At 36.9% G+C, this 27,355-nt stretch overlaps 1 protein-coding gene across 1 annotated transcript in view; it reads right to left on the bottom strand.

Moving 5' to 3' along the window:
- The window catches only part of LOC117988140 (collagen alpha-1(XVIII) chain-like), a 102,019-nt gene that overhangs the window by 56,049 nt on the left and 18,615 nt on the right, over nt 1-27,355 (bottom strand). The window contains exon 2 of the mRNA XM_034975257.2: nt 171-214. Coding sequence (XP_034831148.2) covers nt 171-214 — 44 coding nt within the window. The remainder of the gene's footprint in view (nt 1-170; nt 215-27,355) is intronic.

The following is a 27,355-nucleotide window of genomic DNA, read 5'->3' as shown; positions in this document are numbered from 1 at the left end:
TAGTCCGCCACTCTGGTCAAGTGCGGATTGGCAGACTTCACACACCATTGAGAACATTATGGGAAACTCTCATGCATGCAGGTTACCTCACGTCACGGTGTTTTTCTTCACCGTAGCAAGTAATGTTATTGTTTTTCATAGGTAAGTATAATATTATAAAAACCAAATACCTGTTAAAGCCATGGAGTGTGATATTGAAATGCATGTGATGAATCTGAAAATAAAAGAAATGCACATAAATATTTAGCAAAACCTCGCAAAGCTGTCGCCCCATATGGATGGAGCTAAATATGAATAATACAGTCAGTGACTGAGTCAGGACTTTACTTATGATTGAAGTACCTAAGTACTGTTAGACGGATAAAAACTAGGTCTTTGTATTATCGGTGGTGTGCTCTGCGAAGTAGGGAATCTATGGGAAACGTCACTCTGAAATGGCGCGTGAAAAGAGTAGTTTAGTAAGAGTTAGTTTTAGTAAGAGTAGTCTTGTGCTGATATGACTAAGAATTACTATGTGAACAGTGAATAAAAGCCTTCTAAAGTATATCAAAGTGGTTTTCATTCTAATAGTACCTAATGACAAACATTTAATATAAAACGTGGGCTGTAAAGTAAAAAAACAAGCTAAAAGTTAGGCGGAAAACTATCAAAGGAAAATGGAATAGAGGTATCTATTGCATCACCAATATGACCAACAATGTATGTAAATTGTAGGTAGGTAATCAATGAATCTAGCTTTATGATAAGGGCGTAACTAACACAAACTTTACAAGTTGTAAATGATTGTGCTAATAGGTTTAAATTGTTCAGGTCATTTTGCATGTTAATGAACTGTGTAAAGACTGCGTTTTTAAACCTAATCCTAATCCTAATCCTAATCCTAATAATATTATAAATGTGAAAGTGTGGATATTTGGATGTTTGGATGTTCGGATGTTTGTTACTCAATCACGCAAAAACGGCTGAACGAATTTGGATGAAATTTGGAATGGAGATAGATTATATCCTGGATTAACACATAGGCTACTTTTTATCCCAGAAAATCAAGAGAGTTCCCGCGGGATTTTGAAAAATGAAAATCCACGCGGACGTAGTCGCGGGCATCAGCTAGTAAGAATATAAATGGATTAGTAGGTACTTGGATATCAGTAAGAGAGTAAGGATAGTATTGCTATACTAGCTTATGCCCGCGGCTTCGTCTGCGTGGACTACACAAATTTCAGAGTCCTATTTTACTCCCGGGATTGAATTTTCAAAATTTCTTTCTTAGCTGATGTCTTCGTCATAATAGCTATCTATCTGCATGCCAAATTTCAGCCCGATCCGTCCAGTAGTTTGAGTTGTGCTTTGATAGATCAGTCAGTCAGGCAGTCAGTCAGCTTTTCCTTATACATATTTAGGCATTCGTCAAAGCCGTTTAGACAGAGTATTGAGCAATATCGTGCGGTGAGTGTGGCACGAAGGAGCGACCCAAACTGAACTACTTAGTTATAGGCCCCTATGTTAAAGGTTCGTCGGGGTCGTCATTTACCACGAAATCAAAAGAGTTGGATTACTGCATCTCTCTTTATATTGTGGCGCTGCTGCCATGGAGCGTTGGAGCTACCAAAATCAGTATGATCTCTAATTACGATCCGATTTAATTAGGACGTGTTTTGAATATATAATTACATGTTATTCAAAGTTTCAAATACAGTGTTTCAGAGCATGATTTTCAGTAATAGTTGTTTTCGTTCATTCATATTCAAATTCTAAATATTAGTATGTAGGTATGTAGACTGATAGGCTTTTGCGGGATATAATGAGGTATGGTCTATGGATTGTGAATAATTAATCTGTTTATATCAGTTGATTTATTAGAATATGGGTTTGTTAAAAGATTAAAAGCTTAAGTCTAATTATAACAATGATTATTATTAATATCAATACAACTAACTGCCTATAAACTGTGTATAACCTATAAAAAATGCCCAAGAGCGAGTCATGACTCTCGCACCGAGGGTTCCGCACTCGGGTATTTTTTTCGACATTTTGCACGATAAATCAAGAACAATTACGTATAAAAAAATCTGTTTTAGAATGTCCAGGTAATGCCCTTTCATATGATATCCCACTTGGTATAGTTATCTAACTTTGAAAATTGAAAATACTTATTATTTCTTCATCATCATCATGATCAACCCATCGCCAGCTCACTACAGAGCACGGGTCTCCTCTCTGATCCTCCGAAAGGGAGGCTGAAGTCTAACCACTAGGCTATCAAAGAACATTTTAGTCACCATAAAATCAAATTTTATCTCCACAATATTTCCCAGTTTTGCTCCGCACAAATTAATATCTTAAAGTTAATTTCTAACATCACTTGCAAATGTTATTAATGAACATAAAGAGACGTTATTATGCGTAATCACGATACACCACTGATCTCTATTAAAACACGCTGGATTTGCTATTGCCGATCTGTTTTTGAAGCAACTTGATTTTCGCCATTTGACGCTGACAGCAGCAGTAAGCGTCATGTGAGCATACTCGAAACTACAATATGAAACATATTTCAACATTTTATTATAGAGCCAACGAGAGATTGCGTTTTTGATATGTGTCAGTTACATAGAAAATAATATTGTGTGCCCTCTCGCACACATTACTTTGATATCTGACAACGAAATGTCAAAAACGCAATCTCTCGTTGGCTCTACAATAGTGTCAGCACGAAGACTATTTGACACGAAAAGTGCCAATTTTAATTCCCTGTACCACAGTAACAACATTTACGAAACTTGTAACCAAACGTTGAGGCTTCACATACACAGGCATGCGTCAAATGTTACCTACATTTGACGTTAGATGTATATAGTCATTGAAACGAGTAGGTAATTTTGATTTTACGTCACCTCTAATCTAATATTTGACTGATTTCGATTCAGGATCAAACCGAGAGTTTACTCACTCAGTTCACTCTGCCTGTACGCTCGGTAGGGCGCTTAGAATCGGCACAAAAATAATTATCATTTTATACTATGAAATACTCGTACCTCTTCCAGCGTACTTTTATATTTTCATTTCAGTGCGACACACGCATGTCGTAGTCTATAGAACCTATATGACAAGTCATTTGCCTCAGTTGATATTTTACTCGCACATGAAATTGCTTTCGTGTAAAATTAAATTAGATATTCATATGAGATTTGATGTGGGAGGTTTTAATTAACCTGCATGTATACCTAAGTCCTGAGGGAGAATTCATACTAGTGCCTACATACTTCAATTTTCGCATACCTAGAGTCCGTGACAGGTTGAGACTGCAATCACGCACGTCACCCGCACCGGGTTAGCACGGGTGCTTTGCGGGTGTGCGGGGTGTTCCTTCCCCGATTGCCATTTCAAGCTGTCGCGTACTATAGACATACATAGGTATATTTTTCAATATACGTACCTACTAACCCGACCAGTGTATCGTCGTCCGCGCACATGCTAACCAATACCAATGAGGTAGTTGACAGAACGGCCGACTATCGTATGTACGTAGGTAGGTATAATATAGCTTAGTGATTCACCAGAGTATCACACGTATAGTTTTCGCACTCTACATCACGTAAAAAACAGGAGAGAAACTACTAAACATTGTAAACACATTACTCAGTTTTACTAAACCAGTAAAAAAAAGCCAGTAGTGACAACAGGCCCTTGCGGAATTTAACTTATGCTTTCTGGATTTCAGTTTGTTCTCTAATTAAATAAATGTTTCTATAATAAATACCTCTCAACTAACTAATTAAAATATCAGATCTAACTAATGTTTATTCACGGAATGCTCATATTAAATTTATTAGCTTTTTGCTACGAAATGCAAATTCTAAATTCTACATTTCAGTTGGCAACATAACCATAGAACATTGAATTGTATAAGTAGAATATGTGGGTTATAAAATTCTCGAAACTCTAACTAGAAACGTACAGATCAGTAGAACCTAAGGCTTAAAGCACACCCGCAGAGTGAAGTTAAACCAAAGCGCAGCGATTTTCTTCAACAATGTCGTACACCCGTGCTTTCTTGATTCCTTTCGTCAAAGGTTGCCTGGAAGAGTTCGCTTTAGCGATAAGGCTGCCTTTGCATGCTACAGCTATTAGATTAAGATCCTTCTAAGTTTTCTTTATACATTTACTTTGTGTTTTGTGCAATAAAGTTTAAAAGTATAAATAAAACTTTTATCATAGTATTTTACTTACGTTTTAAGGATATTTCTCGTTAAAGATCTCATTGAAATATGGATATTTGAATTTAATTTCGATAGGTGTAATCGGTCGCTACTCACTACATCTTAGACTAATTGAATAGGTACATTACTGAAATTTCAGTAGGATGAAAAACCATGGCCTAGTGGTCAAAGACGCTCCGAACGTGATTCCCAAATCCCAAGAGAATTCTGCCGGGTCCGTCATTTGTGATTATGTATTTAAAAATGTATGATGTAAGTACTTTTACATGCATCGCCCTTTTAAGTTTCTACCGCGTTTTGTTTTCATTCATCATCATCACCAACCCTATTGAGCACAAGTCTCCTTTCAAAATGAGTATAGGTTTAGCAATAGGCTAATACGCTGGCCAAATGCGAATTAGCAGGCTTCACAACTCACATTTAAGAACATTATGGAGAAGTCTCAGGCATGCAGATTGACTCAAGATTATTCCTTCACATTTACATTTACATTTTGCTTAAATAGCTTAAAGCGTCGTTATTTTCATTAAGTATATACTTTTGAATTACAGTCGAAATTATGATACCAAAAGCCAAGTAATTATATTAACCTAAGTTTAAGTTCACTTCACTCCACGTCGTCTGTCCGCGTTGGCCCTAATAGATTCACATTAGCAATTCCCACTGAAATTGTAACATTATGTCATACAGCGTCCATTCCTTTGCTAGACTTTGATTATACATTTTACTTTGTGCCCGTCACTTTGATGTATGTTGTTCAGTTGTAACATCTGAAGAGCTAAAATGTTACAGAGTGAAATAAAATGTAATGCGCAAATCTTTAGTACCAAGTTTTCCTGTTGTAAGAAGGAGATGTCATCTAAGTAAAAAGACTCATAAATGATTTCTTTCGTCATTTAAAATATAATTATGAGTACAGTCATTTCCAAAATTGCAGTGTCATCTTACACATATTTTGGCAGTTTTGATATCACAATAATTCGAATTCGAACTAGTATCACTTATACAACCTCTGGGACTTTACCACGAGAAAGCAGATTCTACTCAGAAGAGCTGGCAAGGTAGATCCCCCTTCCCTCTCCCTAGAAAAGTACCTATTACGTAAAACACCCTTGTAATTTAACTTTTAGTAGCCGCGTTTTACTTTGTTGTATATTTTTTATTTGGTTTCTACTTACACGTATTATTTCAGGAATGACTGCAGAGTAGACTCCGGGACGGCAGTCGCCTACTAATAATAACTAGTTCTGGTAGACCAGGAAAAGTAGTCACAAATTTATTACGGCAATTACACAAATTCTCGTGATTGTAATGAGCATTTTCCTTATTTATTTAACTGACTCACTTTTAATAGACAAAGCGTACAGTACGCGGCCGAAAGTGTCATCACCGGCTTTTAGAATGACATTTCCCATATGACGCTTTGTCGGTCTAAACGACCGAGACAGTGCTCTACAAATCTGCTGTCTCCTTCTAAAGATCGATGTTCATCTCTTTTCGCCGCGTACTTTACTTTGGTTACTACTTTTTATGCTTCATTCAAGAGACTTTTGTAGGTCGCACGTTTCATAACGGTTTCATAATAATATTTTCTTTGCCAAAATATTTCTTTTTTCATGTTCCTTACACACTCTTACGTATGAAATGTACCTACCACAATACAATTTTAACAGCCAACCAACCACACATTGGGCCAACGAACTTGCTGATGAACGAACTTGAGCAACAAGCCGTGGCATGTAGAAACACCTACAAGAGATCTATGTGTGGACGTCGGTTGATGACGATGACTCAGCCAATGCCCAGTAGGCGTGCATTTTCCAACTTTCGTAGCTTTTCGTACAAACATCAAAGCATCTGATCGCAATATTCGGCAACAGTGTTCACAAATTGACCAACACTGGACGATCGCGTCATACCAATGTATACTGGAGAATTTAAACTCACAGCTTACGGGTGTAAATTACTTGTATCCGTGCCAATGTAATTTACAATCCAGTAAGACCTGTCAGTGTAGAAATACAAGATTTTGTCACAGTTCTTTTGTTAAAAATATATGCCACTGAAAACTATTGGCGTATTTTTTGCGCTGTTCTTGTTATAGCATTTTCTTGGCCAAATAGGTCATGCCTTAGATACATTCAATACGCTGCAATTTTCTTTTACCCAGTGTCAGGAAATTGGGGTCAGATTGGCTTAAAATCAGACTGGCGATATTTTGTTTCAGAACTTTAGTTTTGTCGTATTTTTACACACTTGCCACTGGGACACGAGTCAAACGACAAAATCAAATAGATTTTATTCATTTAAAAGGCCAGTTGAAATACGAACAGTCGTATTCTTTACTTATACCTAGTTACATTGTTGCTGATATCACTAGATATAAAAAACAAAAGCTTTTTAAATATAAACTATGTTAATAAACAAAACAGCATTACATTAAGTTTTTGGAGATAATTGTAATTATCTACGCAACAAAAAAAAGAATTAATAACTGTTTCCGATTAAAACTACTTATGTAAACAAATTAATATTTGTCGAGCAATTTTCGTTTTTTTTTTCTATAATTGTAAATTCTATAATTATTATATCCAATCGTGTTTTCATTTCCCAAAAAGCACATTTATATGAAATATTAAAGTTATTGTATTTATAATTTTCAAATAGTAAGCTTTCAAAAGTCGCTAAATTTTACATGTGGTGGTGTAATTGGAATATTTTCATTTTCTGATGTCGACCACTGTTTTTAATATCATGTCGTCACCTAGTGTGTCACTTACATTTTGTTACATAAAAAAATGTGAACCAACTTTTTGTCTGGCGACAAATCGATAGCCTGGCCATATTATTACGATGTATGCGACTACGCTTATGTCCGACCTAGAACAGTCTGTCAAAGAGGACGTACAAACGGCTGTATGAGTGACAGTTAACTATATTATTTTTTGGTTTTATCGGCCACATAAAGCGGTCGGAGTGAACTGTCTGATGAATGGGTAGACGAGGGGTTTCAAGCTGTCACGTTTGGATTTCGTTTATTTGTTCGTAAACAAAACCTATGAAAACCACATCAATATTATCGTTTTTTTTAAATGTATAGAGACAACATTTGTAAGCGGTTAATGAGGCTAATTATGTAGTATACAATTTCTAATCTAAATTGGCTGGCCTAAATCTAGTGATATCCTTTTTCAACAGGAGCTAATGAACGGGACAGCAATATAATATTTAGATCACTCGTTTTAGTGTACTTACTATAATATAATTAGCCACGTCAACGTTCAAGTGTTATGTGGTATAATTTCTCGATTAAGGTGTCTCTTTCGATTAAATTAACATGATTCTGCTGAAATTGGCGGTTCCTCTGGTGCTGAAAATATTCATGGGCGGCGGTAGATAATCACTTAACATCAGGTTAACATCAGGTGACTCGCCTGCTCGTTTTCTCGCTATTTTTTTTAAATTGCCACTTTGGAAAGTATCAATTGCACAAATTCAACTCAACTCAACCGAAGCCAATAATTGAGTGTGATTTTTTTGGATTTTTTAAATAATAATTATCTCGACGTAATCTGTCAACGGCTGTCGTAATGTGACAAGCTGACAAGTGACTATAGATTAAGACAGATTTCTTGGACACACAACGCGGACGGCAACGGTTCTTGTTGGGTTGTACCACACATGACCACATGACACAGTTTCCGGTGCTTCTTCTGCTTGAGGCATGTAATGTTGGCTTTAAACTTCAAGTGGAGGAAGCGCCAGGATAACCAACTCTTAGTTATAAGATGTGACGTCTGATTGTGTGTGGCACAATTGAAGACACAAACGTTTTTTTTTTCTTTTCAAAGTGTCCAAAGTGCTTTTTATATCACAAATTGCACACGTATACGCGCGCGTTCAATGTGACGTTTTACCGAGCATGCATGTAGCCAGAGTGTATTTATTGGTTTACTCCTCGGTGCATTAAGCGAACGAAAAAAAAAAACATTTTTTTTGTTGAAAGTAATTTTGATTGGACTAAACTGGTGCGGTCCGGTTCGATCCGGTGTAGTTCAGTCCGTTTCATTCCAAGTCATTACGGATTACGGTGCAGTCCGGCTTGGTTCGGTTTGGGTCTAGTCAGTCAATATAAAATAACACAAGAAGTACCTAGGTGCCTGAGAGTTCTCCATTATGTTCTCAAAGGTGTGTGAAGTCTGCTAATCCGCACTTGGTCAGCGTGGTAGACTGTGACCAAAACTCTTCTTACTCTGAGAAGAGACCCGTGCTCTGTAGTGAACTGGTGATAGGTTGATCATGATGATGATGATGAGATAGCAACTTGTTTTAATAGTACGGTGACGTTTTCTTCTCATGGCCCAAACGTCCGTAAATAAGTATCGCTTCAAAAACTGGTTCATAAAAGATCCTACATAATAATTTCTTTAACACTCGCTAAGAATTTAATTTACAGCTTTCTTTAAGTTTGTCGGCAGTTCGTTTCCTCCCATTCAATTATTTACCGTCGTAGCACGTTTATTATGTAAATGTAACTGCTCATTACGCACAAAATTGCTGTACACTGAGTACCTTCAGCAAATTGCGAGTCAGAATCAGGTTCCAATAACTTCGCTGTCACTCTGACGTGTAATTAAGTGGAATAAGCAGAATCTCGTTGGCACTTTTCATAAATAATATGACGGCTATAAATATATCCTGGACTTAAGGTGACGCAGTTAGCTTGACCTAATCTGTTTGCTTTTCACTAGACACTGTATGAGAAAGGTGAGAGGCACGATGATTTTCTCTGAAATCAAGGGTTTAGGAAAAGTATTTTTGAGAAAAAAATACTAAATTTATGTTTGCCAAATAAAGATATTTCAACTAATGAATAAATAAACTATGTCTAATGTTAAATTGTTTTAGAATATTCAAACCCCTAAACTTATTTATTTACGCCCAAAGTTGTCATAAATTTAGTGTTAAAATAGGAATCTTTTGAGGCTCGTAACTTTAAAATCAATATTTTTTACTTTGTTTAATATATCAATAAACCTAGATAATGGCAAGACAAACTGATATAATACTTAGTTTTGAGCATACATTATCAAATAATGTAGTAAATACCCTCCTACGTTTGTATGAAGAAAGCACCGAACTGAGGTCACTTAAGGCCAGCAATACATCTTACAAGTAGCTGTACAACTTCGCAACTTGTTAGTATTTAACTCTTATGTCATAAATATAAAGTTAATGATACCTATATGGAAATGCATAAAATTAAAGAGTTATTGTAGAGCCAACGAGAGATTGCGTTTTTGACGTTTTGTTGTCGGATATCAAAGTAATGTGTGCAAGAGGGCACTCAATATTATTTTGTAATGTACCTATAACTATGACATAACTCAAAACGCAATCTCTCGTCGACTCAATTATAATGACATGATGGGTTGAGCATTGAGCATCTTCAGTATGCTGGTGTGCACTTGCCTAGAGTTTCATGTCTGCTGTTATGCATGGTCCATTCATACTTGCCAGAGGAATTGATGAGGAATGTGGTGGTGCCAGTTGTGAAGGACAGAACGGGGGACGTTACAGATATCAAAAACTATAGGCCGATTTTATTAGCTACCATAACAGCCAAGGTACTTGACGGCCTCCTGGATAGACAACTGGATCAATACCTAGACCTACATGATGCACAGTTTGGGTTCAGGACGGGGCTTTCCACCGAGAGTGCCGTGTTGACTGTTGACCCTAAAGGAGACCGTCAAGTATTATACGAGCAGGAAAACACCAGTGAACGCCTGCTTCTTGGATCTCTCAAAAGCGTTTGATCTGGTTTCTTACCCGATACTCTGGGACAAGCTCAGACGCACTAGCATGCCTCAGGAACTCATCAGCATCTTTAGGCACTGGTATGCAAGGCAGGATAACCAGGTAAGGTGGGCGGGGGTATACTCGGACACGTATAGGCTGGAATGCGGAGTCAGGCAAGGTGGGCGGAGCTCACCGAAGCTTTTCAGCCTGTACATGAACGAGCTGATCGAGGGGCTCAGCAGCATGCATGCGGGATGTTCGATTGAGAGTTCTCCACAATGTTCTCATAGGTGTGTGAAGTCTACCAATCCGCACATGGCCAGCGTGGTAGACTATGGCCAAAACCCTTCTCACTCTGAGAGGAGATCCGCGCTCTGTAGTGAGCCGGTGATGGGTTGATCATGATGATGATGATGATCTCTAAAAAAGCAAAATAAGTTTATTGCAAAAGGAATGTAAACGACACGAAGACATTTAGTATAGGCCACAAATAAATTGCTCCGCGTGGGTGAATCAGTACAGTCGCCACTTAAGTTTATAATATCTTCCTTGGTACTAAAACTGCTGACATTATGCGCTAGTACAGTCCTGAGCGGCTTATCTAGATGTTAATTAAACTAAGCCACTGTAAATAGAAATGTATTTTTTTTAGGTCTTTAGCTGTCTTGCACTTGTAATGTGAGACAGGTCAACGTATTTGTCGTTGTAGTGAAAAGATTTGCATTCATTTTTTTTGACAACCTCCCTGGCGCAGTGATGAGCGCTGTGGTCGTACTAGTGAGAGGTCCCGGGTTCAATTCTCGGCAGGAGCACTTTGGAATTTTATAATTTCTAAATTTTCTCTGGTCTGGTCTGGTGAGAGGTTTCAGGCGAGGCTATAGTTTCCACCCTGCCGGCAAAGCTGTGCCGCTAAGTAATTTAGCGTTCCAGTACGTTGCCGTGTCTTAAACCAAAGGGGTATCTATGGATTTAATAAACAAAAACTGACATAGCCCTCCCAAGTTAGCCCGCTTCCATTTTAGACTGCATCATCACTTACCACCTGGTGATGTTGCAGGAGCTAACTTGTACTTAACTGAATTAAAAAAATCAGTAGTCGCCACTTAAGTTTATATCTGTCTTAGTACTAATACTGCTGACATATTGCGCTGGTAGTCCTGAGCAGCTTATCTAGATGTTTATTAAACTAAGCCACTGTAAATAGAAATGTATTTTCTTTAGGTCTTCTAACTCCTTAGCTTCCTTTCACTTGTAATGTGAAACATGTCGACGTTTTTGTCGTTGTAGTGAAATTTTTTGCTTTGGAAGATTTTATAGTTCTACCTAATTAGTTAAGTAGGCCCAATACCTAATTAAATTTGCCCTTTCCATCGAGGTTAAATTAAAATGTTTTATAGAAAGGCCGAGAAAGGATATAAGAATCGTTACTCTTGTAAAAAAAACCTGTATGCAGAAATCACGTTGTGGTGATGTGTAACATTGCATTGCTACTAAAACGAAACAAGTGCAGCAAGCGCTTAACAGGTAGTTAATAAATCAATGCCTCCTCCGTACCCTACCCTACCGCCGAAACAAAAACGAAAATATTTCTGAAACACCCTTTATTTTGCAAATGCGGGTTGACTAAATAAATACAGTCCAGAATATGATTAAAACAATTTTTTATTTTTTTAACATTTCACTACTCTACTAACTCTTGGATAGGCAGATATAAACAGGTAAATCGATACTAGTAATTTGCATTGGTCTGGTTAATGAATTAAAGTTAAGTTAAAATAAAGATTATTTCATTACGAACACGGTGGTATAGGATTGTCTGCAAAAAATCTGGCCTGTATTCCGATTGACGAGTTTTAAAAAGCGAAACATTGCTGCGAGTGAATACGTGCGACAGAGAGGTCCCAGCGAACTTTAGCTTAGCGAGCTTTACTTTTAAACTAATGATACCGAAGAGGTCCACACGGCTTTATATTTTGAAAATTTCTTGGAAACAGTTTCATTCTCCGAAGGATAAAAGTATCCTATGTCATTTCCTGGAATGCAAGCTATCTCAAATATTGGCAAAATTGTTTGAACGGATGGGTCTTGAAACAGTAACAGACCGACAAACAGATAGACAGACACAGACAGGTGTGTCGTCTGGTCGTCTGGTGTTTAGGTGATGTGGCCATCACCAAATTATGTCGCATCGCACCGTCAGCGCTTTGCCATTGCGTCTTCGGCTTTAGATTACAAATTCAACGACGCGAAATCACAAAATCTAAACTTGTCATCGAATACAAAAAAATGCAGTACATTGCTATGTATTGTGATGCTGTTAAAAAACACAAACAGAAATATAGCAATTTTAGTACACCTATTAATTGTCACGGGCGCGCGCGTAACAATAAAAAAAGGAATGTGAAAATTCATATCCTTTATATTGAAATTGAAATGCACTTTTAGAGTGTGCGGATATTGGAAAAACATTAGTCCTGAATGGAAGAAAAGGGATATGACAATGGGACGTTCCTCGGTGCACTATATTGATTCTGCCTATACGCTTGAAATGCTCCGAGAAATCTTGATTCTACAACGTTGAACATGAAAATAAAAATGGATTTTTACTGTTACAAGGAGTAAAAATATTATTCTGAAAAGACAAGGCATCTTATTGAACTTTTTGACATCTATACTAATATTATACATCAATCAATCAATCAGCCTGTTTACATCCATTGCTGGACATACGTCACCAAAAATTAAAAAGTGTAAAAGTAAAAAGTGTGTAGCTTACTTCGATAGTACGGAACCCTTCGTGAGCGGATCTGACTCGCACCTGTCCGGTTTTTGTACTTACAGATTTGCGTACACTATGATCAATAATTTCAATCTCTCTTGATACCTAACATGATCGATCAGCTTACAATGGTATAGGTACTCTGAATCACTACTTCAGTGAACTGATATTAATTATCTAATGTGTATATTATACAGGGTGAAACCAGAACGCTAGCAAAAACCTAGCATTATTGTTATAGTACTTAAACACAATCCAATATCAATAGCCATTTGCCTCATTTTGTAGTTTAAGTGATTTAATAATTTTCAAACCCGCAATGTATAGCGTGCAAAGCTCGGGTCAATGCCCCGCCGACGAGCGACGTGGCATTGATTCTGAGTGGCCTACTTATGCAACGATCATTGACCTCTAGCGCCAGTCAGATGTTTTATTTGCCATATTATAGCGTAAGCTTTAACAATATTATAGGAATTTTTTTATATTTTTTTCGCGATTTTATTGTCGTATCATATCAGTAATCATCGGTTGGTACCAGCAGCTGTCTTCGTTTTTGCCAGCCAATTGCCAGCGTTTTGGTTACAGCCTGTATTGCGTCTACTATGTACCTATCTAGCCACTCGTATATATAACATGTCTCTACGATCAAATTTGCTTTGGAGAATTACTCGATCAAATACCGTAGAGAATTCAATATAGTAATTGGGAAATCGCGCATAATATTATCAGTAGGTATTATACAGCGGAATTAACTTCAACAGGCCTACTCGTGAAGTGGTTTGGCTTTATAGCCCGGCTGAGATATATGAGCTACTTCCATTTCAGCCCAATAGCTGCATCATATGAGGTGGGTATCCATCACATCTCTAAATAAAGGACATATTTCACTTTTCATATTGCAGTGGAAACAACATCAACAGGCTTACACGTGAAGTGACTTGGCTTTATAGCCCGGCTGAGATATAATATGAGCTACTTCCATTTCAGCCCAATAGCTGCATTATATTAGGTGGGCAACCATCAATTATTATCTCTAAATAAAGGACATGTTTCACTTTTCATATTGCAATGGAAACGACTTGGTTAGGTTTAAAGTGGTTAGCTTTTCTTTATAGCCCGGCTGAGATATATGGACTTCTATTTCAGACCGATCATATTCATCATCATGTTCATACCATCCCAGCTCGCTTCTGAGCACGGGTCTCTCAGAATGAGAAGCGTTTGGCCGTAGCCTACCACGCTGGCCAAGTGCGAATTGACGTACTTCACACACCTTTGAGAACATTATTGAGAAATCTAAGTGTGGAGGTTTCCTTACTGTGACGTTGTAAATTTTGAACTACTAACTAGCGTTTCGCTTTTAATAAAAATCAATTTTGTTCAAAGTATGTTGGTGCCACCTAGCATCAAGGTGCAGAACTACGCGTGGGTCGATGTTCAGAGTTCATTCGAGCCACAATAGATGGCGTTTGCTTCGTTGTCAATTGTCGTAAAAATAAAACAAAATAATTAAATAAAACCATAATATCATTTGTTTATTGTTAAGTCATTAACAAAACGGTTCTTATAATATATCCTTAGGTTCCGCAAATATTCAAAAATGAATTGGCTTCATGATCAAACTAAATGAGAGCGGCCACACTCGGGTTGCGTCTGGCAACACCGATTGGTGAGATTTAGAATTTTTCTGGAGTCAACATGTGAAGACGAATTTTTTCGTTCCAGGAAAATCTCACTCTTTTTCGCCCATGGCTTCGCCTGGGAAAATACAATAGTTATAAATTTAGTCATCCTAACGTATTTCAATGTTTCATCAATTATGTTCCAGTTATTTTACCTTCCCAAAGTATTGTGACGTTGTAAATTTTGAACTACTAACTAGCGTTTCGCTTTTAATAAAAATCAATTTTGTTCAAAGTATGTTGGTGCCACCTAGCATCAAGGTGCAGAACTACGCGTGGGTCGATGTTCAGAGTTCATTCGAGCCACAATAGATGGCGTTTGCTTCGTTGTCAATTGTCGTAAAAATAAAACAAAATAATTAAATAAAACCATAATATCATTTGTTTATTGTTAAGTCATTAACAAAACGGTTCTTATAATATATCCTTAGGTTCCGCAAATATTCAAAAATGAATTGGCTTCATGATCAAACTAAATGAGAGCGGCCACACTCGGGTTGCGTCTGGCAACACCGATTGGTGAGATTTAGAATTTTTCTGGAGTCAACATGTGAAGACGAATTTTTTCGTTCCAGGAAAATCTCACTCTTTTTCGCCCATGGCTTCGCCTGGGAAAATACAATAGTTATAAATTTAGTCATCCTAACGTACTTCAATGTTTCATCAATTATGGTGAGTGAAAAATCAAGTAATGTGGATTCGACAAAATGGCGGTTTGGTTAGAGAAAATCCTAATTTCATGATTTTCCCTTTCAGTTCCAGTTATTTTTACCTTCCCAAATAAATGAGGATAATGGGTTGTGGGTGGACTCCTGAAAACCATTGGTGGCCAGGAGTTCAATAGGGTTTCCGTTTTCCGTTTGCGTTTCCGTTTTTAGTTTTCGGTTTTCCGTTTTTTTTTGCTTTCGTTTTCCGTATTTATTTCTTTTGCACATTCACGTTGGCAACTTAATTTCTATGGATAAGACTTGGTGAAAATCTTTGTAAGGAAACATTTCGGTTGTGAAGAATCAAGTTAAATTGAGTTTTGGATCTTGGCCGATGCCGTCCAGCTACCTTGCAGTCTTCGCACCTACAAGTAAGCAAATGTTTGTATCCTGGAACAGTTTAGTGAACCTTCTTAGTGTATGTGTACAGTAAGAACCCTGTCTTTACTACTGAGCTTTTATTTTGAAACAATTTTATGAATTTTACTGTGTCATTGTCTATTCCATGCCAATGGCATCTTAAATTTAAAACATAGATTTTATGTACTATCTACCTAAGGCATTCTAATGTATCTAAATTAAGTCTTGGCATTAAGCTAGAATAACTAAGCATTATTAGCCATCACTATGTATTAAGCGACCCCGGTAAAAGTTACATTAAAAACAATTTTGCCTAACATCTAGCAAATTTCATTTATAACACCTCATATACATTACAAGGGAGTCGACGGCTAGCTTCTATTCTTTACTAGGTAGATAGATCAAGTAAGTAAAATTATTTTTTTTTTCCTCTAATCTTTGTAAGGTGGTAGATTATTCCGTATCCGGGTATATTTCTATTCCGCCCAATTTGCCACACTTACAAATGGCGCCCGAACGTTTTTTTATATAGTTATTTCAGTATATTTTGAGAAATTTTGTGAATTTTATGAAATGTACTCCGCTGATTGTACAATTTTCTAAGTGGTGACACATTGCAAAGAGCTCTAAGCTGTGTTTTTTTTTATGGTTAACTAACTAAATAATAACTAATAGTTAGAAATTTTGTCTGATAGGTTAAGTAATTTTCTGAGTATAGTCCAACATTGGTTTTTTCTTATTTAATTAACACATTATAAATGGTGCTTATGCCGTTCAATTATGTTATTTGACTTACCTTGGAGGTGTATAAGTGAATGTTTGCCTTCAGTTTAGTAATAAACATTGCTTAACTGAGTTGTTGTTGGGTATTGCTTTCAATAGTAAGTACATCTTATGTTTGAAAATTCCGGTAACTTAGTATAATTAAAGTTTTGAAACGCTATGTGCTGTTAACTAGTTACACACATACATTTATAAATACTAAGAGTTACAACTTGTGAAACTAAATATATAAACTATATTCAGAGATTACATTAAGTTCAAGTATGAAGTTATGAACAATTTTTTTTTCAGTGACTTGATACTTCATTATTTTGTTGAAATTTTGTTTAGAGCTGTGTTAAGGTTATGATAAAAGCTACTTCACACACAAAACATGTTAAGTTTAAGTGAATGCTGGTAGTTTAAAGTGACATTTAGAAACAGATTTTGTTGTATTTTAGGTTATGTGTTAAAAGTGTAAAGTAACAGTCATCAAACCATTGCACAATCTCTTTGTTTTTTTTTTGAAAGATAATATGCTAGTCAGAGTTCATTGCAACTTTGCTGCCTGTTTACTTTTGTAATTGTAAAGGTTGTAACACACTGTGTACTCATAAAGGTGATACTGCACCTTACAATCATTTATTCAATTTTGGGAAGTTTATTTTGTTATATTTTGTTTACTATAGTAATAATATGTGCTTGTATTATTAACAATATTTTGGAATAGGAACATAATTGATAAAATAGGTTAGGATAGACTTAAGAATATTGTTTTTGTTGTGTATTTTGCTTGTGTATATTTAATAGTTTAAATAACTTCTTTTGTGTTTGTGTTTAACCAATTTGTATAAGGCTAAACATAGACAGTTACACAAGCTCGATATTTTGTTAAATGTGTTTTGACTTAACACAATGGAACAGACTTTTGCCCAGTTTCATTCACTTTTGAAGGACGAATTGTGTTATGAGGTATCCATTCGTTCCGAAACTCCAGCACCTACAGTGCTAGGTTTAAAGAAACAGTTAAAACAATTAATTCAGGAAATTCCTTCTGAATCAATTTTAGAGACGGATTTCACTTCTGAAAGTGAGTTAGGGGTTATTACTAAAAAACTTCAAGACTTAGAAGATTTATTAAAAAAGTGTTCTGACACTAAAGATAGACATGCCCTCTGTAGGTCTAAAGCTTTAGCTTCACATTTGTACTTTAGAATTTTGAGAATACAGTGTTCCGAACTCAGCTTAATAAGTAGGAAGAGTGAATTACATACAAAGTTGCAGAGTTTGATTTCCAGATTAGATGCTGACAATGAGTCGTCTCACGACGAATCACTGGATTCCGAGAGTACCGCCGTTGACTGCACTGGTGATAAAAATGTGGCCAAGTGGAAGTTAAATTTCAACGGACAGGGTGATCCGCGCAGTTTCATCGAACGCGTTGAGGAATATAAAAGATCTTATGGCGTTTCAGATGGAAAATTATTTGTTTCTGCATTTCATCTTTTTACAGGCCGAGCATTGTTATGGTACAGAGGCAACAAATGTCAAGTTTCGTCTTGGTCAGAATTGAAAACTTTATTTTTAGAGGAATTTGATGCAGTAGATTATGACTACAGGTTGCTAGGTGAAATTCGAGCAAGAACACAAGGCTCTGAAGAACCTGTGTCTATCTATTTCGCTATAATGTTTTGCATGTTTTCAAGGTTGTCAACACCACTTTCCGAAGAACAAAAGTTACAAATTTTATTACATAATATTCGCCCTTTTTACTCAGAACAATTAGCTCTTGTTGACATTAAGTCTGTCGCAATGTTGAAGGAAAAGTGTCGCAAACTAGAGGCTGCGAGGCAGCGTTCCGCCTTATTTTCTGAGCCTACTAACAGTAAGGCAACTTTAAGTTCAGAGTTTGCTTACAAACAAGTGACAAAACAGATAAACACACTTTCAGTCACACCTGCACCTAAGGTTGATACAAGTAAAGGCACTGATTTTACGAAAACAAATAAACAACTATGTTACAAGTGCGGCAAGGGTAACCATTCCTTTAAATTTTGCAGGACAGTTCCGAAATTTATTAGATGTTTTTCGTGTGGACGTCAGAACTTTACAGTAAAGACATGTCCAAGTTGTAGTAAAAAGGCGATTAGTAAACCCGCTCCGGACAAAAATTCAAAAAACTAATTAGTAAGAACTGTGCAGAGACACAAGTAAAGAACTTGGTCATTAACAACAAAACATCCCTTTTACCTGACACAGTTCTGTATTCAGTGGATAAACGAGACTTTAGGCCACATTTAAAGGTTTTTGTTGACGGTTTTGAGATTACAGGTTTACTAGATTCCGGTGCTTGCGCGTCAATTTTGGGTAACCAGGCGCACAAGGTTTTTTTGAGATTCGGTTATAAATTGCATAGCAGTATTGATACCACATTTTCAGTGGCAAATGGAGACAAACTTGATTGCATGGGTTATATGTTTATTCCGATTACTTATAATTCCGTAACTCACATAATAAAATTTTTTGTAGTACCCTCTATAATAGCGGATGTTATTTTTGGTTGTGACTTTTGGAAAACATTTCAGTTAGCCCCTGGCATTTTTGATAATTTAGAATTAATTAAGGCACCTTCTCAATTTTACAATATTTGTGCGATTGATAATGAACAAATTCATACCATCACTTCTTTTGAAAACTTATCATCTCAACAGAAAGAATTAGCCCAATCTGTAGTAAATAAATTTTTAGATATTTCTTCAGCGAAAATTGGATTGGGTAGAACAAAATTAATTGAACATGTTATTGACACCGGTGATGCCTTGCCAATAAAAATAAAACAATATCCACTTTCTCCCGAAAAGAAGGAAGCTTTAAGTAAAGAGTTAGATAGGATGCTGGAAATGGACGTAGTTACTCCGAGTGAAAGCCCTTGGAATAACCCAGCAATTTTAGTGAAAAAGGCAAATGGAGACTGGAGATTTTGCCTAGATTGCAGGAAATTAAATTCAGTGACAAAGGGGGATTCATACTCAATACCGTACATTCCACAAATTCTAGATAGCTTGAAAGAGGCAAGGTTTTTATCATCGATTGATTTAAGTTCAAGTTTCTGGCAAATTCCATTAGCTAACGACTCTCAGGAAAAAAACCAGTTTTACAGTTCCTGGTAGAGGGTTATTCAAATTTAAAGTCATGCCGTTTGGCCTATGCGGTGCACCAGCACGACAGCAGAGGTTAATGGACCAGTTATTTAATCAAAATTTTTGTAGTGATATTGAAAATGGAATAGTATTTTGTTATATAGATGATATTGTTATTTGTTCTGCTGATTTTGAAACCCATTTAATTTTATTAAACAGAGTTCTGGATAAACTAAAAATGGCTCAACTATCCATAAATTTTGATAAATGTAATTTTTTTAGAAACTCTTTGAAATATTTAGGGTATATAGTGGATGAATTTGGTTTACGCACAGATCCTGGAAAAGTTGCCGCAGTTTTGAACTTTCCGACCCCAAAAACTGCACAGGAGGATCCTGATGCTTTCCTTTACCGTTAAATCAAGTGATATTTAATTATTAAAACGCACAAAAGTCTGAAAAGTTAGAAGTCCGTGCCCGGAATCGAACTCTGGACCCCCAATAGGAGGCCGATATCTTAACCCTGGCAAATACTAATACTCACCAAAGTATTAAAAAAATAGTACTATCCATATTAAAAGCTTTAAATTTTATTGTTACCCTACATTAATATAATATCGAAACCGAGTAAATATCACATTCAACTCGACTTCGTGATTATGCCACTTCATTTCACATTATCGGAAAGTTATGCAATATAATATTATATTAATTCCAATATTCTGATTTTGCTTTAATTTAGCACTAATTGGTTCTACTGAATATTATAATACTGACTGAAAATAAAAATCATATTATCAATAATATTAACCTTAATAAATAAAATATAGTTTTCTCTCCCACTTTTACTTGTATTCTAGATCGACTAACATTAATTTAATCCAAAAAAATGCTTAACCGAACCAATTAAAAGTAAAAAAAAACAACATTAAATTAAAACTAAAATAAATTAAATTAAATCTAAAACATCGAAGCCACCGCAGCGAGGCATTGTACCCAAGGTGCTTTTCCTTCCTTTTCCTTTTCTTTTCGAAATTTCCTCTAAAAAGAGCTCGAGCACCCTTGCCCCACGGCCCCAACGACTCCACACCAAATGCCTTTGAAGCTCCCATCAAGGTTTTCATATTTGCGCCTCTTGGCCTGTTCGGCGCTGATGGGCGCCGCACCCACCATAGAGGAGGTCGCCTGAATGTGGGATGCAGCTAAAGTTTTTGCACGTCATGTGCGTGATAGCGCGGGTCACGTGCGGATGTGCGGGGTGTCCCCCCGCCTCATACCCCGATTGCCGTCTCAACTTGTCGCGTACTATACAATATACATGCCTGCCTGCTATGTACTACATAATTTTCTCAACAATGTGTGTAGTCTGCTAATCTGCACTTGGTTAAACGTGGTGGATCAGGGCATGAGCATTTCTCATTCTGAGAGAAGACCCCCAGCTCGAGAATTTCAGTAGTGGGGTAGACCGGTAAAAGCCCGAAAAATAATGAAAAATCTAGTTAAAATTAACAGCACGTTCCGGTTAGATCGATCGATCAGATCCATAGATCATCTTGGCAGAACGTCAATTACGTTTTACAAGTTTAAAATAAAACAATAATTTACACCAATCAGAATGGAGCCCGTGTCTAAGCCTTAACCTTCCAAGATCTTTTTAGGGTTCCGTACCCAAAGGGTGCCAAGGGGACTCTATTACTAAGACTTGTCGCTGTCCGTCCGTCCGTCCGTCCATACGTCCGTCTGTCAGCAGGCTGTATCTCGTGAACATTTCACTGTGGTAGAGATCTGAAATTGTCTCAGCATATTATGTACTTCTTTTGCCGCTACAACAATAAATACTAAAAATTTCTAAATTACTGCCATGAAAATTTTAAAAATTACAAAGGGTTATTTCTTGTACGATGGTACGGAACCCTTCCTGTGCTAGTCCGATTCGCACTTACCGATTTTTTTCATTGCTTTGTGCGAGTGCCCTAAGATTTATGGTCCTAAAATCTATAGAACTTTTGTTAGTAATAATTATTATATCGTACTAATTGACTGTCAGTCAGGGGCTGAAAAATTAGCCTAATTTCTCAGGAATTCCAGCTCATGATCTAGATTAATCTTTTTGAATACCCGTGAGGTCATTTAACGCACAGATAGGGGTGACCGTTAAATGACCGCTGAAACTTATTAAGAAAGTTTTTTACTGCCCTGAAAAAAGCTTTTAATATCGCATTACTGACAAGTTCAGATGTCTGTTTCTTGCAATGACCTCTATGTAGTACTACGGACTAGACGGGTCGTTCCGAACAAAAATTTGTATGGGCTGCAACTCGATTTTGCTTACAAATTGATGTTCATAGGGTCTTATAATTTTGATTGTTTTCATTAAACCCATATCGCTAGTCGGTTATTATTTTACGTGGCATTGTACTAGAATGCTAAATCGTTTGGCGGCACGGCTTTGCCTGCAGGGTTGCAACAAGCCACGGCTGAAGGCTTCCACCAGACTAGCCCAGAGCTAATTAAGAAATTACAATTGAAAATTAAGGAATCGCTGGGAATCGATTCTAGGACCTCCTAGGACTTCTTCTTCTTCTTATACTTTGGGGCTATGCAGGTTCTTGAATACCATGTATCACTGCGATCGTCTCCGATCTACTGTGTTTGCCTGCACTTCACATTTCCTTGTCAAATCCTGTGGCCGCCAGATACAGCAGCACTTTTTTGACTGGAATTGAAGTAGGTAACATCCTCAGGGTATACAATGTGTTTCCCTAGTCCGTAGTAGACCGAGGTAGATGCTACGTTTGTGCATTAAAGCAGGGCAGTAGCAGATAATGTGCAACGGAGTTTCGATAGACTCATAGCACAGTCTACAGATGTCCGAGCCCTGGGGCTTAAGGTTGTACATGTGCCTGTTTAGGTCACAATAACCCGTTAAAGCTCGCACTATAATGCACAGATTACTCCTATCAAGCGCCAGCACCTCAGAGACTACCTTCTTGTTGTAAGATTTGACCAGCGCTTTCGAGTGGTTTAACCCTGGAAAGTTTCTCCGGCGATTGAGTCCTAGAGCTTAAAAGAAATAGCACTTGCCACTGCACCATGGTATTTTCTCTATGCCATTTCATCTGTGTCAAACCCTCTCAAATACCACCTACATTTATACGATAGGTGTGGTCACATTATAAATTTTATAATCGTATTGCCACACCGTATAATTTAAAGGATTAAAGGTACGCTATTATTTTATAAATAAACCATTTACAACGAGTCGATGTGACAAGACTACAAATTAAATTTTGAACTGAATTCCTGCTTTTGAACCTGCTTTAAATAGGGCCCAAAATAAGAACATAATAGCTAGTCGGCACAATACAAAAAGAATGTATTCAAACTCTATCGTACCTACGTCATTTTTTATAATTTATGTTTGGTTAAGGTTAGACAGAAATTCTAAAGTTACGCTTCAGAAGAAAACATAACCCTAATGTCTTGAACATAGAATAGATTTTACTTTGCTAATACCTATAATAACTTTATTTAAATTAGTAGGTATCCCCTCGATAGGTTAATTAGAAATAGTCACTGATTTTTGATGATTGCAAAGGTTAGAACGTGCCTGAGTGAGTAAAATGAAAACGTTTTTTAACAACGCATTAAGATTTTTGCACTTATAACTTTTTTGTAGGATTGTCTACCTATTTTTTTTTTATTAAAATATTATGTTCATAAACGTATTACAAAAATTTAGCAATATAATAGAAAAATAATATTCAAGTAAGTAGGTATACCATAAAAAACTTAACACTAAAAATTAATGCAATTTACATAAAGTATATATATTACGTAAGAGATTGATTAAAGTCACATCACAACTGATAGAAACAAAAGTGCTGCCGGTAAGAGCACTAAAACGCGAGATGCTAGGTTGAACGACTACCGGAATATTTTCTACCTAAGTATTTACTTACGTACCTTAACATTTAGTCCGCCACAGGTTGAGATGGCAATCGGGGTATGAGACGAGGAGACACCCCGCACACCCGCATGTGACCCGCGCTCGCCCGCACCGAGTAAGCGCGGGGGCCGTGCGGAAGTGCGGGGCGTTCTCTCCCCGATAGCCATTTCAACCTGTCGCGTACTATACTTAGCATAGAACTGCCCTATTGTATATTATGCGTTCCTTGCCTCAAAGAAAAAACCGGACAGTTTGGCTGGCTGGCACGCACGAAAGTTGACTGATAGACAACCAGACACATGAGTAAGACTGGCAATTTGTTTATCATGCCATCATCATGATCAACCCATAGCCGGCTCACTACAGAGCACGGACCTCCTCTCAGTATGAGAAGGATTTGTTCATAGCCACCACGCTGGCCAAATGCGAATTGGCTTCATACACCTTTGAGAACATTAAAGAGAACTCAAAGGTATGCCGGTTTCCTCACGATGTTTTCCTTCATCGCTAATTGTTTAAATCGCACATAACTCCACAGAGTTAGAGGTGCGTGCCCGGGATCGAACCCCCAACCTCCCAAATAGGAAGTGGACGTCGTAGCCACTAGGCCATGAACGCCATTAATAAATTACTAAATTCTCCTAATTACCAAGTTCAACAAAATGCTAACTAATAACGAGAACGGCTTATCTGATACCAATAAATAATGAGACGGATACATAAATTATAATGCAATGACACAAAGGCACATAGGTTATCGATTTAATTGGTAGGTAACTATAAGCTTTGTTTTCTTATCACTAGAGAATTATGAGCATTCACTCACAACTTCGTCTAAAAATCTATTTTTCCTTTACTGACTTTAAATATAAAGTTTCTTGACTGCTGTAATTGGCTTATCAAAAAGTGCCTTTAAACTATTTTGCAGTTTCTTATTTTTATTGTATCCTTTTTATTTATTTTCAGGTAAACAAACCTATTACAAATTAAGTAAATTTATACAGTATCAATTCCAGTAAAGTAAAGTAAATAAGTGAAAGAATATTTTCTAGTTTCTGTTGTAAATAGTGACTAAATGTTTTATCCAAATACCTACCTATGTATTCCAATTACCAGCTTTTTTATAATCTACGTTGGTAAATTAAAAGTAAATTTATTAGGTTCAAACGACGGTTGAGATCACTGCCAATTCAAAAGTACTTTTAAAAACCAATTTAAATCAAGCTTTTTTATTTATTCATTCAATCTATAGCGGGACGAAGACGATTATTTTTCCCTTTACATTATTATTAGGAGTGCAACTAAGTGGATTTTTTCTATTAAATACCGGAGCTTTATTGCCACGATTGTTTTATGTGGCTTGTAAAACATAAAGCTTTCCTTTGATCCTTAATAAAACGAACATCTTTATATTGCAGAGTTTTCCGAAAAGCAATGAAGCAGTGGGTGACAAAAATATCGATGCCAAATCGTGGACATATCGAATGGATCCCTGGAATCGTGCCAGTTGCTGGGATATCGCTAAACATATTTCTATAAAACTTCATGTTTGAGAACAAATTACAGCTGGGCGTGGACTGTACCATTAGTCAGATAATAAATGTGAGAAAACAATGACGAGTAGCTAAACACAGAGTGGACACTGAAGGACCGCGTCGCAACGCGTTTTTGGCAACCCAGCGTGACGCCGGATTTCGCTACGCCCCGTGTGGCATCAGCAATGAGTAAATTTTTAAAGATATTAATCTTTGCAGTTTTTGGGAAATACTGTTGCAATAAACACACTGCTTACATTTGTATTGTGTATTCACAAGATATTATATGACTCACATTGATGATCGGATCGCGAAACTAATACAAAACTAATACAATCGATAGAATCGACATGACGATGGTATGGAAGAGTGGAAGAGAATGCTCTCTTCTCGTGAGTCTTGTGTTGGAGAACAACAGCAGGAATTTTGAATCGTTCCGAATTCGATTGTTGTTCCAAGTGGCAGCTGCAATGTTTTCTTAATCTTAATCACGAAGAGATTTGATAGTAAGTTATGTTGGATTTCTTAGGAGAACTGATAATTAATTCCTATATCCAAGCCGACAGTCAAGTGAAACTTCTTGTAATTAAAGCCACGTAATTTACGTTCTAGGCACAATAAAGGTACCTACGTACCTATTATAGTACGCGACAGGTCGAGGTGGCATTCGGCCCCCGCGCTAACCCGGTGCGGGCAAGCGCGAGTAACATGCGGGTGTGAAATTACGTACGTATTACGTACCTACAGATGATGCTTTTCTCCTTAACTTGCACGGTTGCACATAAAAAGTTAAAATCATCAATGGTTAAAATACGATGGTACGGAACCCTTTGTGTGCGAGTCCGATTCGCACTCTACCGGTTTTTTAGGCCGTCAATTACTCCTCGATTTTCAAACCCATCCAAATCCAGGTCAACGAATTGCCTTCGAAAGTGCCACTGGGTCGCCGGGAAATCTCCCAAGACCTCGTGTCAACATTAGCAAGACTCAGCGTCCATGCCAAATATTATTTTTCGCTTGCGTTAAACTCTAATGCCGTGAACTGAAGAACGATATTCGGTTCATTAGAGTTTCGAATAAGTTTGCAAAACTCGACGTAGCAAGATTGATTGACTGTGAGGTGAACGAACTTTGTAACGTTCGATAGAAAATAAAGGTGCGGGAAAATTCGATTTTACTTTTAATACGGATGTATGGATTGAAAAATAAAAGAATGTAAGATACAATATTTGGCGACAAAAAGTAAATACCTAGCTGCCCTCTCCAGGTCTTCAACTATAACCATGTAAAAAATCGGTCAAGGGCGAGTCGGACTCGCGCACTAAGAGTTCCGTACTACAATCGTATTTTATCGACATTTTGCACGATAAATCAAAACCAATTATGCTTAAAAATTAATAAAAATCTGTTTTAGAATGTACAAGTAAAGCCTTTTCATGATATGATACCCCACTTGGTATATAGGTAGTAATCTTACTTTGAAAATTGAAAATAGCAATATTTGTTCCTGAACAAATTTTAATTGTTTTCTTATGATGTAACCACAAATACACGATTTTCTGATTTTCCCCCTCATGTCTGCTATAAGACCTACCTTCCTGCCAAATTTCATGATTCTAGGTCAACGGGAAGTACCCTTTAGGTTTCTTGAGAGACAACAAAGTGATATTATATAAGGGTTCTGTTTTTCCTTTTGAGGTGGGTACGGAACCCTAATAAAACAACAAACAAACTCTCTTTCGCATTTATAATATCGGTATTGATAAGAAAGACTAGGATTAGATCGACTGCAAGATAGCATGAACAACTTAGAATTTTACATCTCAAAGGACGTGAATAACAAGTGACTGTTCTGTTTTACATGGATATCTTGTCTACATGGGTCATGGGTATGCGCGTCATGTAGAGATTACCGCAAAACGGATGCTCGATGCATAAGTATCCGTCTTATCTATTCCATACACTTTGTATGCAGTCTTATTTCTGTCAATTACATCACGAATCACGATAGAACGCTTTTCTTGAATGAGAAAACAATACATAACAAAATGATCTAATTTTATGTGATACAAAGATGATATAAATCCCGCAATTTGCTATTGCGCTGGAATCATGTCTAATTAACATCGAAATTACGTCATCAGCTAGATACTTCAGTCTAGTGCTGACGGCATGGCACTAAAATGGCGGCCACGTGAATTAGCAATTTGCGGGACTTATACAAAAAACAACAACGCTCAAGTTACAATCTCCGTTATTTATCACCCACAAGTTTGTATATTATTGTGTTTTTGTTTGTGATATCATGAAAAAACCCAATTTTTATTTCGCGATCTACGCAAAAACAAACAAGATTTTCACGTAGAACGAAAACTACAACGTAGAACCAGAGACAAACCATTCATATTTCGAAAGATTAC

The sequence above is a fragment of the Maniola hyperantus genome, chromosome 14, assembly GCF_902806685.2.
Source record: "Maniola hyperantus chromosome 14, iAphHyp1.2, whole genome shotgun sequence".
NCBI classification, from domain to species: domain Eukaryota; kingdom Metazoa; phylum Arthropoda; class Insecta; order Lepidoptera; family Nymphalidae; genus Maniola; species Maniola hyperantus.
This window is presented reverse-complemented; position numbering and strand designations above follow the sequence as displayed.